Raw genomic sequence first — 14388 nt, forward strand, 5'->3', positions numbered from 1 at the left:
ACCTTTCCTCAGAACTGATGGTAGCTAGGAATATTTGAGTTTACCCGATTGGTTGAGATAGTATGGCGTGGATACAACAAAACTAAGAACTGGAAGGGACCATGAGATAAGTGATGTATCTCGCTCTGGCGCTCTTTCTAGTATGTTCAGGAATACTATGATTTGTTGCAGGATATTCATGAAAAGAAAAGAGACACAAATTTGGAAAGCTGTGCCAGCTGTAAAAACAGCTGACTGGTGCTCATATGCTAGTGTGATGTACCTTTTTCCTGAAAAATTTGATGACTAGCTATTTTTGTTAAGTTGTCACCTTGAGGCTTAAACCTGACCACGCAGAACCCGCAGGTCTGTGAATTCAGGCATAGATGTTTTCTAATTGAACTGTTCATAGATGTTATTACACAGGTCTCAACTTGAACCCAGGCCTCCTGGCTCAGAGGTAGGAACAGTACCACCACACTTAAAGGGCACCAGAAGGACACGACACTGGAGAGTGTCTGTCAAATTAACATAACTTAGTGTTAAATTGGGATGATTTTTGTGTCATCAAATTAAATGGAAGGCTTGCATGCAACACATTTTAACATTACGAGGGAAAGCTGGGACTGAAATAGTGTTAAAACTATTCTAGCTCAGTGCTCTGTCCTATGGTCACTGCTTCCTGCAGTTTGACTGGCATTGTTTCATAGAAAGTAGGTCCCATAGGCTTCAAGACCAAAAGTACTACTTTGTCTCTTTCCCCCAGTGTACACAGTCATTCATCAGTGTGGGGTTCTCATAACCTCACTATTTGATATTATTTCTGTAAGACAATCTTTAATAAAATTAAGTAGAAGAAATACTGTTTGATCAAGAGCACACATTCCTTTTTGCTTCTAACTATTTGAACAAAAAATAAATTACTTCTGATCTGGATGATGATCAGGTATTGTTAATGGTGAATCGCTGCCACATGGATGATGCATCGGCCTGGCCTCTGGAGTGAAGTGTGGATTGCATGTGTGTGCCTTTCTCAAAAAAGGGAAACAAGCACACGGGCATGGTAATAAAGTGACGCATTGTCACCTCTAACAAGAATATCAAAAGAGCCATTGTTTCAACTGAACCAAGTGCGACTGCAGTAGCTGCAAACTAAAGAAAGCAGCCAGATTATTCACATAGAGATAACAAGGTGTAGAGCTGGATGAACCCAGCAGGCCAAGCTACATCAGAGGAGCAGGAAAGCTGAAGAAGGGTCTAGGCCCGAAATGTCAGCCTTCCTGCTCCTCTGCTGCTTGGCCTGCTGTGTTCATCCAGCTCCACACCTTGCTATCTCAGATTCTCCAGCATCTCTTGTTCTTACTATCTCTGAAACAGGTTATTCACATCTTTTGTTGAAAAAGAAACACCTTTGTGATTCAGTAGGTTGCCTGCCGTGCTGCAGAATTGGACCTTTGACCTTCTCTAGTTGCTGAATTGCTAATCACCTTGAGAGAGGGAGTGAACATTCACAACCTCCCCCACCCCCGTCACTGAGATGGAGTGCAATCTGAGCTCCAACCTTCAATCCCTTGCACCTTCTAGCTGATGGTGTCAAATGTAAGGTGCTTTCTGACTTTCTGACGTTTGTCTATCACTTGAACAATAAGAAATTATGTTCAAAGCTCCTATATGTAGGGTTTAGGAGGCATTCATCCAACTGATGAGGCAACCAGTTTGATCAGATTGAAATTTAGATTTCAGTTTTATTGTGATGTGTACTCAAGTATGGGGTACAAGATTACAGTGAAAAGTGTTCAATGTTGCCAGACATCTTGGGTACAAAGTACCTAGGTAAAAAAAATCTTCGTTACGGAAGTAGGAAGATGAAAAAAAGTTTAAAAAGTTCAGCACTACGGACTACTTAGTATAAAAGTAGAATAAAAAGGAAATAAAGTTTTAAAAGTCAAACATTACAGTACTTTCTTAAGCCATCCATCTGCCGACTCTCCAAGTTGGGCCTTTCCCAAGAGAGCTCGCTCTCCCCTGCACTATGTGGCCAGCCATGTGGTTTCCTGTCGAGCTACCCAGCCCTTTGCCATCATGAACACCATTCTTTGAAAGACTATTCACTTTTTAAGAAATGAAAACACTTGGCATGCAAGAGCTCAGAACAAAATATAATGTAAAAAATGATATTGCCACTGTCGATATGGCACAAATGCTAAATGCCATTGCCAAAGGACGTCCATTCAAATCTTGCTCCGTTTTGAACCATAAGGAGGCACTGAGCCGAGAACCTCTTAGCAGGAGGGGAAGCAAAGTGGGAAGTATGTGTCATGGATGGATAAAAGCTGCCACAATCTAGTTATGAGTACAGAGGAATTGGGTGTTCATGGCGGTCTAGGAGAAGAGGCTAGAAAGCCATCTGCCAGGTACAGATACTGTCTCGGGAAGCTGAAGAAAATGGGAGAATGACACTGAAATAAAGGAGGTGATTAAGCCCAAGTAATCAATGGAGCGAACCGTCCCAGCTCGAAACTAGCCTGCTGGCTGCCTGAGTTCAATAGAATTCCCTGTTCTTGACTGTACCTGTTAGTGAATGTGCCCAACACAATAAAGTGACAGGGTTTTCAGGTCCTGCAGCTGAGTTTCTCAATGTGTAAGCACCGAATTTCCTGGTGTAGCATCTCACTGCCAAGACTGTCCCACGTTTTCCCATCGGTTTACTTTAATGAATGAGAAAGTCACTGGGAGTACATACTTTTTGATTGAAATTGTGTTCCTGATGGGTGAAACTCATGTCCTTCAGGAAAAGAAATCTGTCCTTATCTGGTCTGGCCTACATGTGACTCCAGACACACAGCAATGTGGTTGAATCTCAACTGCCCTCTGGGAAGTTAGGGTGGTCAATAAATGCTGGCTTAGCCGGTGACATGTGCATCCTGTGAACAAATAATTTGAAAACACTCTGCACCAGGAATATGCATGGCATAACTCCAGCTAAATCTGCAGCCATGTCCAGCTCCAATTCCAACAATTCCCTACACCAGATTGTTATAGGTGAAGAGGAGAAGCTGCTTACAAGCAAGACCATAATTATAATGAACCCTCATGATGGCAATCTTCTAACTGGCCTTTACTGACGTAATGTGTGAAAGACATGGCAATTTATTTCTCTATATAAGATGTAGAAGAGGTTGTTGTATCCACTGAGGAGCACACAAGTGTTGACCATACTTACCCGCCCAATCCCCATTGCCTATCTTGTTGTGAATAGTTTATCTTATTAACTTGTTGCATGCAGTAATGTGCAATCAGCTTGGACTGATTTTAAGATTTATTACATTTCCACCACTTCCTGCAGAAGAGCTTTGACGAACCAATAGCACTGCAGGAGATGGACACCAGTAATGGAGTGCTTCTGCCATTTTATGATCCAGATTCCAATATAGTCTACCTCTGTGGAAAGGTGAGAGTCCATTGATATGTTTGTAATTCATTTTAACAGTTTGATATAAACAATCCATTGAACATTAGATGATCATCCCTTTCGTGGCTGTTCATGAAATCTTGCCATGTGTGAAAATGTTGCTATGACAATAGAAAGATTTACATTTATACAGTACCTGTTGATGACCATGGGACATACCAAAGCGTTTTACTGCCAATGATGTTCTTTTGTATTTGCCTCAAGATCCTGCAGGTCATTAACATTAACACTGACATGTTTCAAGGAGAGCTTTAGATTGTCTTTCGAGAACTTTTTTCAGTCCTCGTCTGAAATGTTGATCATTTAGAATTGGAGAAAGCAGGACCCTGAGGGAGGGGATGGATATTTTTCAGCCATTCAAACACATATTGAATATCCAATAGCAACAACGTGTCCACCTGTCACTATGCATTAATGGTGAGGCAGGGAATTGGCAGAGATGGAAGCAACTCCCACTACCTTGTGGAATGATTGCCTCGTGTGCCCAAAGGTGACAGTTGTGAATTGGCCTGTTCAATCGGATGAAGACCTATGGCAAAAACACACTGAAAGAAATGATCATCAAATCGGGGGTCGGCCGAGGACAATGTTTTTTTTTAAGTCACTGTTGCCGTAAAGAAAAGATGAATATGTGTAAGTAAGAACAGCCATTGGATTTCAAACTGATCGGATGTATAAAAAGCATTTGGGTCCTTTCTAAAGATGTGCTACATCCTGCAGATTACTGCTGTTTGAAAGTGGATTTCTCCCTATAATCTAGCAAAAGTACTTCTTTTCAAAAAGCAGTTGCCTTTGTAGTAAACTTTAGTTGATATTTTTGAGTTAGCCTAATGACTTGCAGTCCATTAACACATCACAGGTGTAGGATAGTTCCATGATGGAAAAGGCCCTCAAACAAGTTAGTTTTGTAAATCTACTATGAGTGGAGTTATCTCCTTTTAATCCCACTCCATTATTCGGATGGGCATGCTGATGGGTCTTTAAAACCATGTTAAGTTATTATTCTGTAGATGTGTATTTATTTTTGTTGTCTAAATAATATCATCTTAATTGTATGGTTCCTTTCACCATACGTATTGTTTAATATATCAGAATAAATTCATTGTATTCTATAGCAAGATGTTCCATAAATATAAATGAAGACGACTGATCTTGCCTCATCCATTTCGAAGAAGCTAGTTTCTTCATCACAGCAAGCAACTATGTTTTAAATTGGTCTCAAAATTTGTGATCCCACATTCCTGCTTACAAAATACAAATCAATTCCACGTTATTTTCATTTTCTTCCTCACCTCGCATTTTAACTAACATCTTTTGTACTTTCTTACATTGATATGAAGTGCTCTACAATTTAATGTTATGGTGTCATTGTAATAGATACACTCTACTGTTAACAAGGGAAAACATCCACTAAAGTTTTAACTGAACTATAACAGTTCTTGTTGCTTCCAGTCTGAGATCCTCATGCTTTCAAGTGGAAAAATTAGCAATGTGTTTTTCTATCATGCTGTCATTCTGCACTAGATCTTGGCTCAAAGTCTTGGGATATTCATCCTGAAATCTACTTAAAGGATGACGTTTGCTATAATAAAAGCACGAGACATATTTTGTTTTCTAGCTTCCTTTTTGAAGACTGATTTCTTTTTGTGCACAGGGTGATAGCAGTATTCGATATTTTGAAATCACAGATGAAGCTCCATATGTTCATTACATCAGCACATTCAGCAGTAAGGAGCCACAGAGAGGAATGGGCTTCATGACAAAGAGAGGCCTGGATGTCAGTAGATGTGAAATTGCAAGGTGAGTGGTCAGATTTTGCTTTAATAATGGACTTAGAGGCAAGTTAGCCAGATTATAACTGACTGATTGCATTGTCTTCAGTGGTCTCCAATCAGTGGTGTAGCACGCTACTTTTTATGAATGATGAGAGTGTGAATTGTGCTTATTTATGATCCGTGCAAAATACATATCGTGCATCACTGTTCATGTTGTCTTGAGTTGTTGTGGCATTTTTCATTAATTGTAACCTATAAAACTCTCTCATAATGAGCTAAAAGAGAGCCAGTGATTATCTGCTGAGGAAAGGCAATGTAAACAAATCACACTTCAAGTGAAATTAGATATTATTAAACATTCCAGAACAGGTCAATGAGCAACAGGTATTGCTCAACACCTTGACTGATCAGTGAGTAATTATTAACAACATTGATAAGCCGAAATAGTTTGTTAAGTTAATAACTCCTTGGTCTGCAGCTTAATTATGTAAAATAAGGATGATTTATGATAGATGTGGAAAGACTGCTAACCAATTGGATTGAAACCAAATTTGACCAGATGCGTCTCTAAGGAAATACTTATTCAAGATGAGGCTAGAACTCGGTATGATGATCTTAAGGTAAGCCATGGCCAACATAGAATCTTCTAATGTTAGTGGTGGCTGACTAGGAGGGTATAAACTGAAGTGCTAACGTGCATAAAATTGGATCAAACATGGACAAAAGACCTAAATCCAGAGGTGAGACAAGAGTGACCTTGACATTAAGGCTGCATTCGACTGACTATGGCATCAAGAAGCCCTAGGAAAACTGGAGTCAATGAGTATTGGGGGCAAACTCCCCACTAGTTGGAATCATACCTGGCACAAAGGAAGATGGCTGTGGTTGGCGGTCAATCATCTCAGTTCCAGGACATCTCTGCAGGAGTTCCTCAGGCTAGTGTCTGAGGCTCAACCATCTTCAGTTGTTTAATCAATGACCTTCCCTCCATTATTAGGTTAGAAGTGGGGATGTTTGCTGATGTTGAGCACCATTCACAACTCCTCAGATACTGAAGCAGTCCACGTTCAAATGCAACAAGATCTCAACAATATCCAGGTTGTAGCATTGGTGCCATACAATGCCAGGCTATGAACATCACTAATTAGAGACAAACCTGACATTCAATGGCGTTGCCATCACTGTATCGCACACTATCAACATCCTGGGGTTACCATTGACCAGAAACTCAACTAGACTCACCACATAAACACAATGGTTTTGAGAACAGGTCAGAGGCTAGGAACACTGCGGTAACTAACTCACCTCCTGACTTCCTAAAGCCTGTCCATCATTTGCAAGGCACAAGCCAGGAGTGTGATGGAATTCTCCCTACCTGCCTGGATGGGTGCAGCCCCAAAAATGCTCAAGAAGCTTGACACCATCTGGGACAAAACAGCCTACTTGGCACTACATCCACAAATATCCACTCCTTCTACCACTGCTGTTCAGTTGCAACAATGTGTACTATCCACAAAACCTGCCAAATACCAAAGGTATATACAGCACCTTCCAAACCCATGACCACTTACCTCTAGAAGGACAGGCAACAGATACATGGGGACAACACCACTTTCACATTCCTCTCCCAGCCACTCACCGTCCTGACTTGGAGGTGTATTGCTATTCTTTCAGTGTCGCTGGGTCCAAATCCTGGAATTCCTTCCCTAAGGGCATATGGGTCAACCCACAGCAGTGGACTGCATTTGTTCAAGTAGGCAAATCACCACCTTCTCAAGCGCAACTAGGGACAGGCAATAAATGCTGACTAGCCAGCGACACCCAAATCCCACAAATGAATAAAAGAAATTGTTATAAGTAGGAAAATTCCGACTGTAATGTTAATCTAAATATTTGTGTGGAAAAGTATATTCCAAAAACCACCTTCAAGAATGTAGCCATATTTTATATAATTTCTGTGGTTTGCAAAATGTCACGTTTTCTAGGAACCAATTAATTACACTGTACAAGGACTTCTGTGCTTTGGAAAGTTTGAGGTATGACAAATACTATGCTTATTATAGTTCTATTATGGTTTAAATTCCAAATTGGATAGACCTCCCTCTTTAAGGCAGCTACATGACATCATGAGATGTAATGTTCCAGTATAAGGGTACACCAGACTTGCCTTCAGCTACTGTCTGTGTGTAATGCTCACTTTGGCATTTCAAAGTGTGAAAAGATGGAATACACTCACTTAACTATGGACTGGCACACCTTTGATATTCAAACAGAAATTGATGATTCTTACATTGAATAATCGTTACTTTAAGGATAAGCAGACAATCATCAAAAAAATTACAGACTTCAAAAAGGATGTCAGTCAAATTTTTTTAAAAATGTTGGGCAGTGAAAGGTTATGAGGAGCAATATCCTCTGGCATTTCTGACAAGGGTCACAAAATTCCTGACCATTTTGGTTTAGGTTTAAGAATATTTTGGTTTTGGTTTTAGAGGGCGGCATGGTGGCTCAGTGGTTAGCACTGCAGCCTCACAGCGCCAGGGACCCGTGTTCGATTCCCGCCTCAGGCGACTGTCTGTGTGGAGTTTGCACATTCTTCCTGTGTCTGCGTGGGTTTCCTCCAGGTGCTCCGGTTTCCTCCCACAGCCCAAAGATGTGCAGGCTAGGTGGATCGGTCATGCAAAATTGCCGGAGCTGGGCTGGTTTAGGGATGCAGTGGGGGAAGGGGAGATTTTGAAGCTTGTGAAGTCCACATTGATACCAATGGGCTGCAGGATTCCCAAGTGGAATATGAGTTGATGTTCTTGCAACCTTCGGGTGGCATCATTGTGGCACTGCAGGAGGCCCATGATGGACATGTCGTCCTGCAGTGCCACCATGAAGCCACCCGAAGGTTGCAAGAACATCAACTCATATTCTGCTTGGGAACCCTGCAGCCCAATGGTATCAGTGTGGACTTCACAAGCTTCAAAATCTCCCCTTCCCCCCCAATGCATCCCTAAACCAGCCCAGCTCGTGCCCCTCCCCCCACTGCATCCCAAAACCAGCCCAGTTCTTCCCCTCTCCCCCACTGCATCCCAAAACCATCCCAGCCTATCTCCTCTTCCTTAACCTGTTCTTCCTCTCACCCATCCCTTCCTCCCACCTCAAGCCACACCTCCATTTCCTACCTACCACCTCATCCCACCTCCTTGACCTGTCTGTCTTCCCTGGACTGACCTATCCCCTCCCTACCTCCTCACCTATACTCTCCTCTCTACCTATCTTCTTTTCTCTCCATCTTCGGTCCACCTCCCCCCCTCTCTCCCTATTTATTTCAGTTCCCTCTCCCCATCCCCCTCTCTGATGAAGTGTCTAGGCCCGAAACGTCAGCTTTTGTGCTCCTGAGATGCTGCTTGGCCTGCTGTGTTCATCCAGCTCCACACTTTGTTATCACAAGTTAGAAGCAATTGTGACAGGGCATCAACATTGGCAGCTGTTTGTTTGAGATGCATTTTCCCACTGTTTCTGGTGCTATTCACAAGAATATCCCTGCAGCATAAGAATACAGCTCTCTTTCCAATTCTGCCTATTTGAAAATTGTGTGGACATGATAGGAAAAATGTAGGCTTTGATATTTTGGAAAACTATAGACATTTTGAACAGTCATGAGTTATAAAAGGTTGCAAGTTCAGCATTGTAGTTTCTGCACTCAACTGAACTTTTTCCTTGAATCAAATTCACTTTACATCTCCCAGTTATTCATGATCTCCTCTTAATGGAAAAAAAAATGCAATTGTTACAAAACCCATCTTGTATTGCAGCTTCTTTGTCTGCGAATAGTATTTGATTTATTAAACTTGTTTATTTTTAGGTTTTTCAAGTTACATGAACGGAAATGTGAACCGATTACAATGACAGTGCCTCGCAAGGTCAGTGCAGTAGAAGAGCCCATTATGCAAGTAATCACCCATGACAATGTGAAAAATGAAAAAGATGCATCCAATTTTTGAAAATTACCATCTTTTTGATTTTTAGGATAATAATTTTTTAGGTATTTTGAAGCTAGGTCCATGCTTACTGAAAGAAAATCCTCACTGTTTTCATATAAGTCATTATTAAAGGTAAGGGTAAAGTCACCACAATTTTATCAGAGGCTACTCTCTCTTCGAGAGACACAACTGGTGGTGTTTTACTATGCGTGTCACTACACCTCATGCAAGGAGAGGATGGTGTGGGGACAGTTTGCGAAGGGAAGTCCTTCATAACAACCCCCAACAGTACCGAAATTGAAGCCATTCTATTGGCATCACTGCATTGCAAATTGGCACCTCTGCTCGGGTCGCAATAAATAACTGCACCTCCCAGTTGCAAACCATTTTAACTCCCCCTCCCGTTCTTTAGACGACATGGGCCTCCTACAGTGTCACAATGATGCCACCCGAAGGTTGCAGGAACAGCAACTCATATTCCGCTTGGGAACCCTGCAGCCCAATGGTATCAATGTGGACTTCACAAGCTTCAAAATCTCCCCTTCCCCCACCGCATCCCGAAACCAGCCCAGTTCATCCCCTCCCCCCACTACATCACACAACCAGCCCAGCCTGTCTCTGCCTCCCTAACCTGTTCTTCCTCTCATCCATCCCCTCCTCCCACCTCAAGCCGCACTCCATTTCCTACCTACTAACCTCATCCCATCTCCTTGACCTGTCCATCTTCCCTGGACTGACCTATCCCCTCCCTACCTCCTCACCTATACTCTCCTCTCCACCTATCTTCTTTTCTCTCCATCTTCGGTCCGCCTCCCCCTCTCTCCCTATTTATCCCAGAAACCTCACCCCCCCTCTTGTTGAAGTGTCTAGGCCTGAAACGTCAGCTTTTGTGCTCCTGAGATGCTGCTTGGCCTGCTGTGTTCATCCAGCTCCACACTTTGTTATCTTAGCCCAGCTAACTGAGCTAACCAATCCCCAGAAGCTGTTTACTCTGTAAAGGTGGATTCATGTTCAGGAATAAGCTCAGATTTGACTCAGAGGGTGATACACTGGAAGCTTAGCAATATTTTGACAAGATTGAAAGTGATGACATCTTGCCCACATACGACCTCTTCCATCAAATGAAATAGAAGCTCCTGCAAATACATGGCACAGCAATCCATTTTCAACACAGAAAGAACAGGTTGCAATTTGACTTTGGAACCCTTCATTAGACGCAACCCTGTTAATCTGGAAAAAATATTTTGAACAAAGGCAAAAGATCAGAAGGCAGAACAACTAATTCCTAAAAGAGCAGTTTTTATTTTACATTTATTCTTACCTATATGTAAGCAGCTATCAATGTCTGGATGCAGGGGAATGAATTGGTGGCAACAAATTTATTTTAGATGAGGACTGTTCACCTTTGAAGCACTGGAAAGAGAATTCCATGATTTTTTTTTTAAAAATGTTCTGCTCAGTTTGTCTATTTCACTGTTGAGGTGCCAAGTGTAAGACTGATCCCTGAGCAATGCTTTCTAAGTTGGTTAATAGAACCAAACTCTGCAGTATTCGCAATTTCTGAAGAAGGGTCTAGGCCCGAAACATCAGCTTTCCTGCTCCTATGATGCTGCTTGGCCTGCTGTGTTCATCCAGCTCTACACCTTGTTATCTCTGTATTCTCATTGCAGTGCCTCTTTAGGTAAAGCATGATCTCAGAGGTAGATGGGGACTTTCTTTTAAGCTGTAAATTCCAGAGCAGAAATGTAAAGAACTACATCATAGTTTTATGAAGTCATGCACCTTGTATGGAAGCTTCTACAACTTAGGAATTTGAGCATGTACAACCCACTAGTTCCCACTCATTAATCCAAATGCACTCGACTGAGGTGTGCAGGCTACAGATTCCTGATTTTCGTGCTCCCAGTGTAACAGGTCACACTTAGGGAGTGTGGATTTTTTTTCCATTCAATCATGGGACGTGGCTGTTGTTGGCCAAGCCAGCATTTATTTCCCATCCCTGATTGCCCCAAGGGCATTTAAAATAAATCACATAACCTGTGTAGGCAGTTTCCTCCCTTAAAGGAAGACTTTAGTGAACCAGAGATAATGGGAACTGCAGATGCTGGAGATTCCAAGATAATAAAATGTGAGGCTGGATGAACACAGCAGGCCAAGCAGCATCTCAGGAGCACAAAAGCTGTGCTCCTGAGATGCTGCTTGGCCTGCTGTGTTCATCCAGCCTCACATTTTATTACTTTAGTGAACCAGATGGGTTTTTCCAACAATCAACAATGGTCATCATTAGACTCTTAATTCCAGACATTTATTGAATTCAGAGTCCACCATCTGCCATGGCAGGATTCAAACCTGGGTCCCCGCAACATTCCTTGGGTCTCTGGATTAAGAGTGGAGCGGTAATACCACCAGGCCATCGCCTCCCCACGTACATCACCTGTGCTCTGAGCAAGAAATCAATGTGCTTACTCGGACACATTGTGTATCCTGTGATCTATTTCACAGACATGATGGACGAAATGACCTCCTTCAAGTCTTAAAATTTCAATGTTTTTGGTGTGGAAAGAAGCTAAACACTATTGGATGATTGGATCATAACAAGATAAAGTTATTTGAGAATATTTATTCTGAACATGAAGGACATAAAAGGGCAGGAAAGGATAAAAACATTATCTTCTTCAAAGAAAATACATTACTTTAAAGCAATTTATTATTGGCCATTTAGGACATAGACATGATGATTGCACTGATCTACAACGATGAAATCTGATTATCTATCTATTTATCAAAATGAAGGCCTCCAAAACAGCCAGTTCTCTTCTCTGACAATAACTAACAGCTCAGTCGGTAAATTGTTTGGTCCAGATTACTAAAGATTTCAAAACTGTGTAAGTTGAATGAGAAGCATTTTACTATCCGTGTCCAATTTACATCTCAGATATGAATGGCTCATGGTCTGTCCAACTAAAACGAAGTTTTCTTTATTCCTGTGAATTTTATAGTCAGATCTTTTCCAAGATGACTTGTACCCAGATACACAAGGCCCTGAACCAGCATTAGAAGCTGAGGAGTGGATGGCTGGCAAGAACGCTGATCCCATTCTTATCTCATTGAGAGATGGGTACATTCCACCGAAAAACAGAGAACTGAAATTTGCCAAGAAGAACATTCTGGATAACAAGCCACCTCTTGGACCTCGACGAAGCTACTCCACATGCGAACCAAATTTCTCTGTACGTTTTCCTAAAGCATCATGGGATTTTCAGCTATATTTTTGGATATACGTCTGTCCATTATGACCCTGCTCCCCTCCCTCGTCACAGGCTACTGCTGAAGTTGTGTAAATTAAGTCCGTGTTTACGGTTTCCCCATTTAACATTGTTCCACATTAATACTGAAGGGGCTTGTAGTCTCATTTAGCATTGCAAAATTCATTTTAAGGTCATTTCTGGCACAACTCAGTTGGTGCCCCCACCACTGTCTACCTTGACCTACTGCCCAGTTGTGGGCTCTTTTCCCTCCCCAATCTTGCATTCCCATTCACGATCCAGATTGAATCCAGCCACACCTCTGTTGTGGAAGTGCAGGCCCTCACGGTTCTCAAGTGACAATCACTTTTGTTGTAAAATGACTTTGAAAGATGCTTCTGCCCCTTTGATGTTCTCTCAGGAGAGACAGATGCACAAGTGGGGAACTTTCAATCTAAAATACAGATTGTAATACTTTAGCATTTCTGATATACCACATTTTCACAACATCGGAGTTCTAGCCACTGATTGATTGGGAAAGCAGTGCTGGAGAAGTCGCAGTAATGAGTGAGTCAGTGGATGGGGTTAGACCACAACTGAAGATTGGGAGATTGAGGTGAGGCTGTAAATGGAGAGTCAGAGGAATGAAGAAAGGCCAGAAATAGGGTTGGAAGTAGTAGGGGATTGGGAAGTCGGAAGGGTTGGCAATGACCAGGAGATCAGGAAACACAATAGCCAGTGAGAAAGATGCGCTGTAAGCAGCAAATATTATTTTTCTTTCATATTTTTAAACTCATTTACCAATGTAGGAATTTAGCAATGTAGAAATTTCAGCCGAGAAGCTATTTTGGGTGAAATGTCCTAGCAATCTGCGTGACATGTGCTAAGGCACTTTTCACAAGCACCCTGGGTGAGATTCTAATCAGGTAGTACTGAGCTGTGATTAATCCTTGTTAAGCTCACTCAGTAAACCAGATAAACCTGACATGGAAACCAGAGCAGGCACCGAGGTGGGGTGCTGGAGCTCTCCACTTCCTCCCAGTGGTCTCCATGTTGCCTACGTCCAAACAGCAGCCTAAGGCGGGGTCCGTGTACATCAGCCACACACAACTTTTCCCCATGGACATTGGTATCTAACATTCAGTGAAGCTGTGCCATCCACCTGGCACACCTCTGATGCACTGGCTATGGGCTCTGGAAGCGCAGATGTTCATAGCAGGGCACGCCAGAAAGCAGCAGTGCCCAGCTGCTTTCGGTACCACACTTGCTCTGGGACCCAGCCGTTTGCTTTCTTGCTGTCAGAGTCCATTCACCTGATGCCTACCAGCCTACGTGCAGCATGCATACCTTGCTGTGACAATTTGCACAGTCACACAACCGGACAGATGGCCGTGGCTCTCAGAACCCCTCAGACAGGGGGGCATAACACATTGCCATATGGCAGTGTACCACATCAGTGTAGCACTTGTACCAATGAAGTAACAGCATTCATGTCAAACACGCTGCATTTGCAGTGAACTGTCAGCCGTGCCTTAGTGGAGTAGTCTGCCGTGAAGAGCCTGGGGACACCGGTCAGTCAGGGTCCTCATCACTGTTAGTCAGGGGCAGCTCAGGTATCTGGTTGGGGTGGTTTTACACTTGGGCTGTGTACCTCTGTGCTTCACGCTTCACTCTTTTTTTTTTATCTTGGTAAGGCCCAATCCAGATTTGCGGGTAGACCTCAGAGTTATGGACGTGTGCAGCCACCAGTTAGGGGTCTGCGCATGTCAGGGACAGGGGGTGGACCCTGTTTGTTCTATTGGGTCCGTCATGGGGACTCCGGGGATAGAGGTAAGCAATGTTGGTGTGCGTACACACCTGAAAGACAGTCACAATTTTAGGTAAGTACATACCGTATTAAACAAGTTAGGTTGTGAAATGCAGTAGGCTGATAGTCCATTTGAAAT

The 14388-nt window shown here is 42.6% G+C and overlaps 1 protein-coding gene across 7 annotated transcripts in view; it reads left to right on the top strand.

Moving 5' to 3' along the window:
• The window catches only part of LOC125464515 (coronin-6-like), a 222945-nt gene that overhangs the window by 198238 nt on the left and 10319 nt on the right, over positions 1-14388 (top strand). For all 7 annotated transcript variants that reach the window (XM_048556953.2, XM_048556954.2, XM_048556952.2 and 4 more), the window contains 4 exons: positions 3326-3430; positions 5106-5251; positions 9080-9137; positions 12197-12427. In XM_048556953.2, the coding sequence (XP_048412910.1) occupies positions 3326-3430; positions 5106-5251; positions 9080-9137; positions 12197-12427 (540 nt within the window). The remainder of the gene's footprint in view (positions 1-3325; positions 3431-5105; positions 5252-9079; positions 9138-12196; positions 12428-14388) is intronic.

The sequence above is a fragment of the Stegostoma tigrinum genome, chromosome 27 (genome assembly GCF_030684315.1).
Source record: "Stegostoma tigrinum isolate sSteTig4 chromosome 27, sSteTig4.hap1, whole genome shotgun sequence".
Classification (NCBI taxonomy): Eukaryota; Metazoa; Chordata; class Chondrichthyes; order Orectolobiformes; family Stegostomatidae; genus Stegostoma; species Stegostoma tigrinum.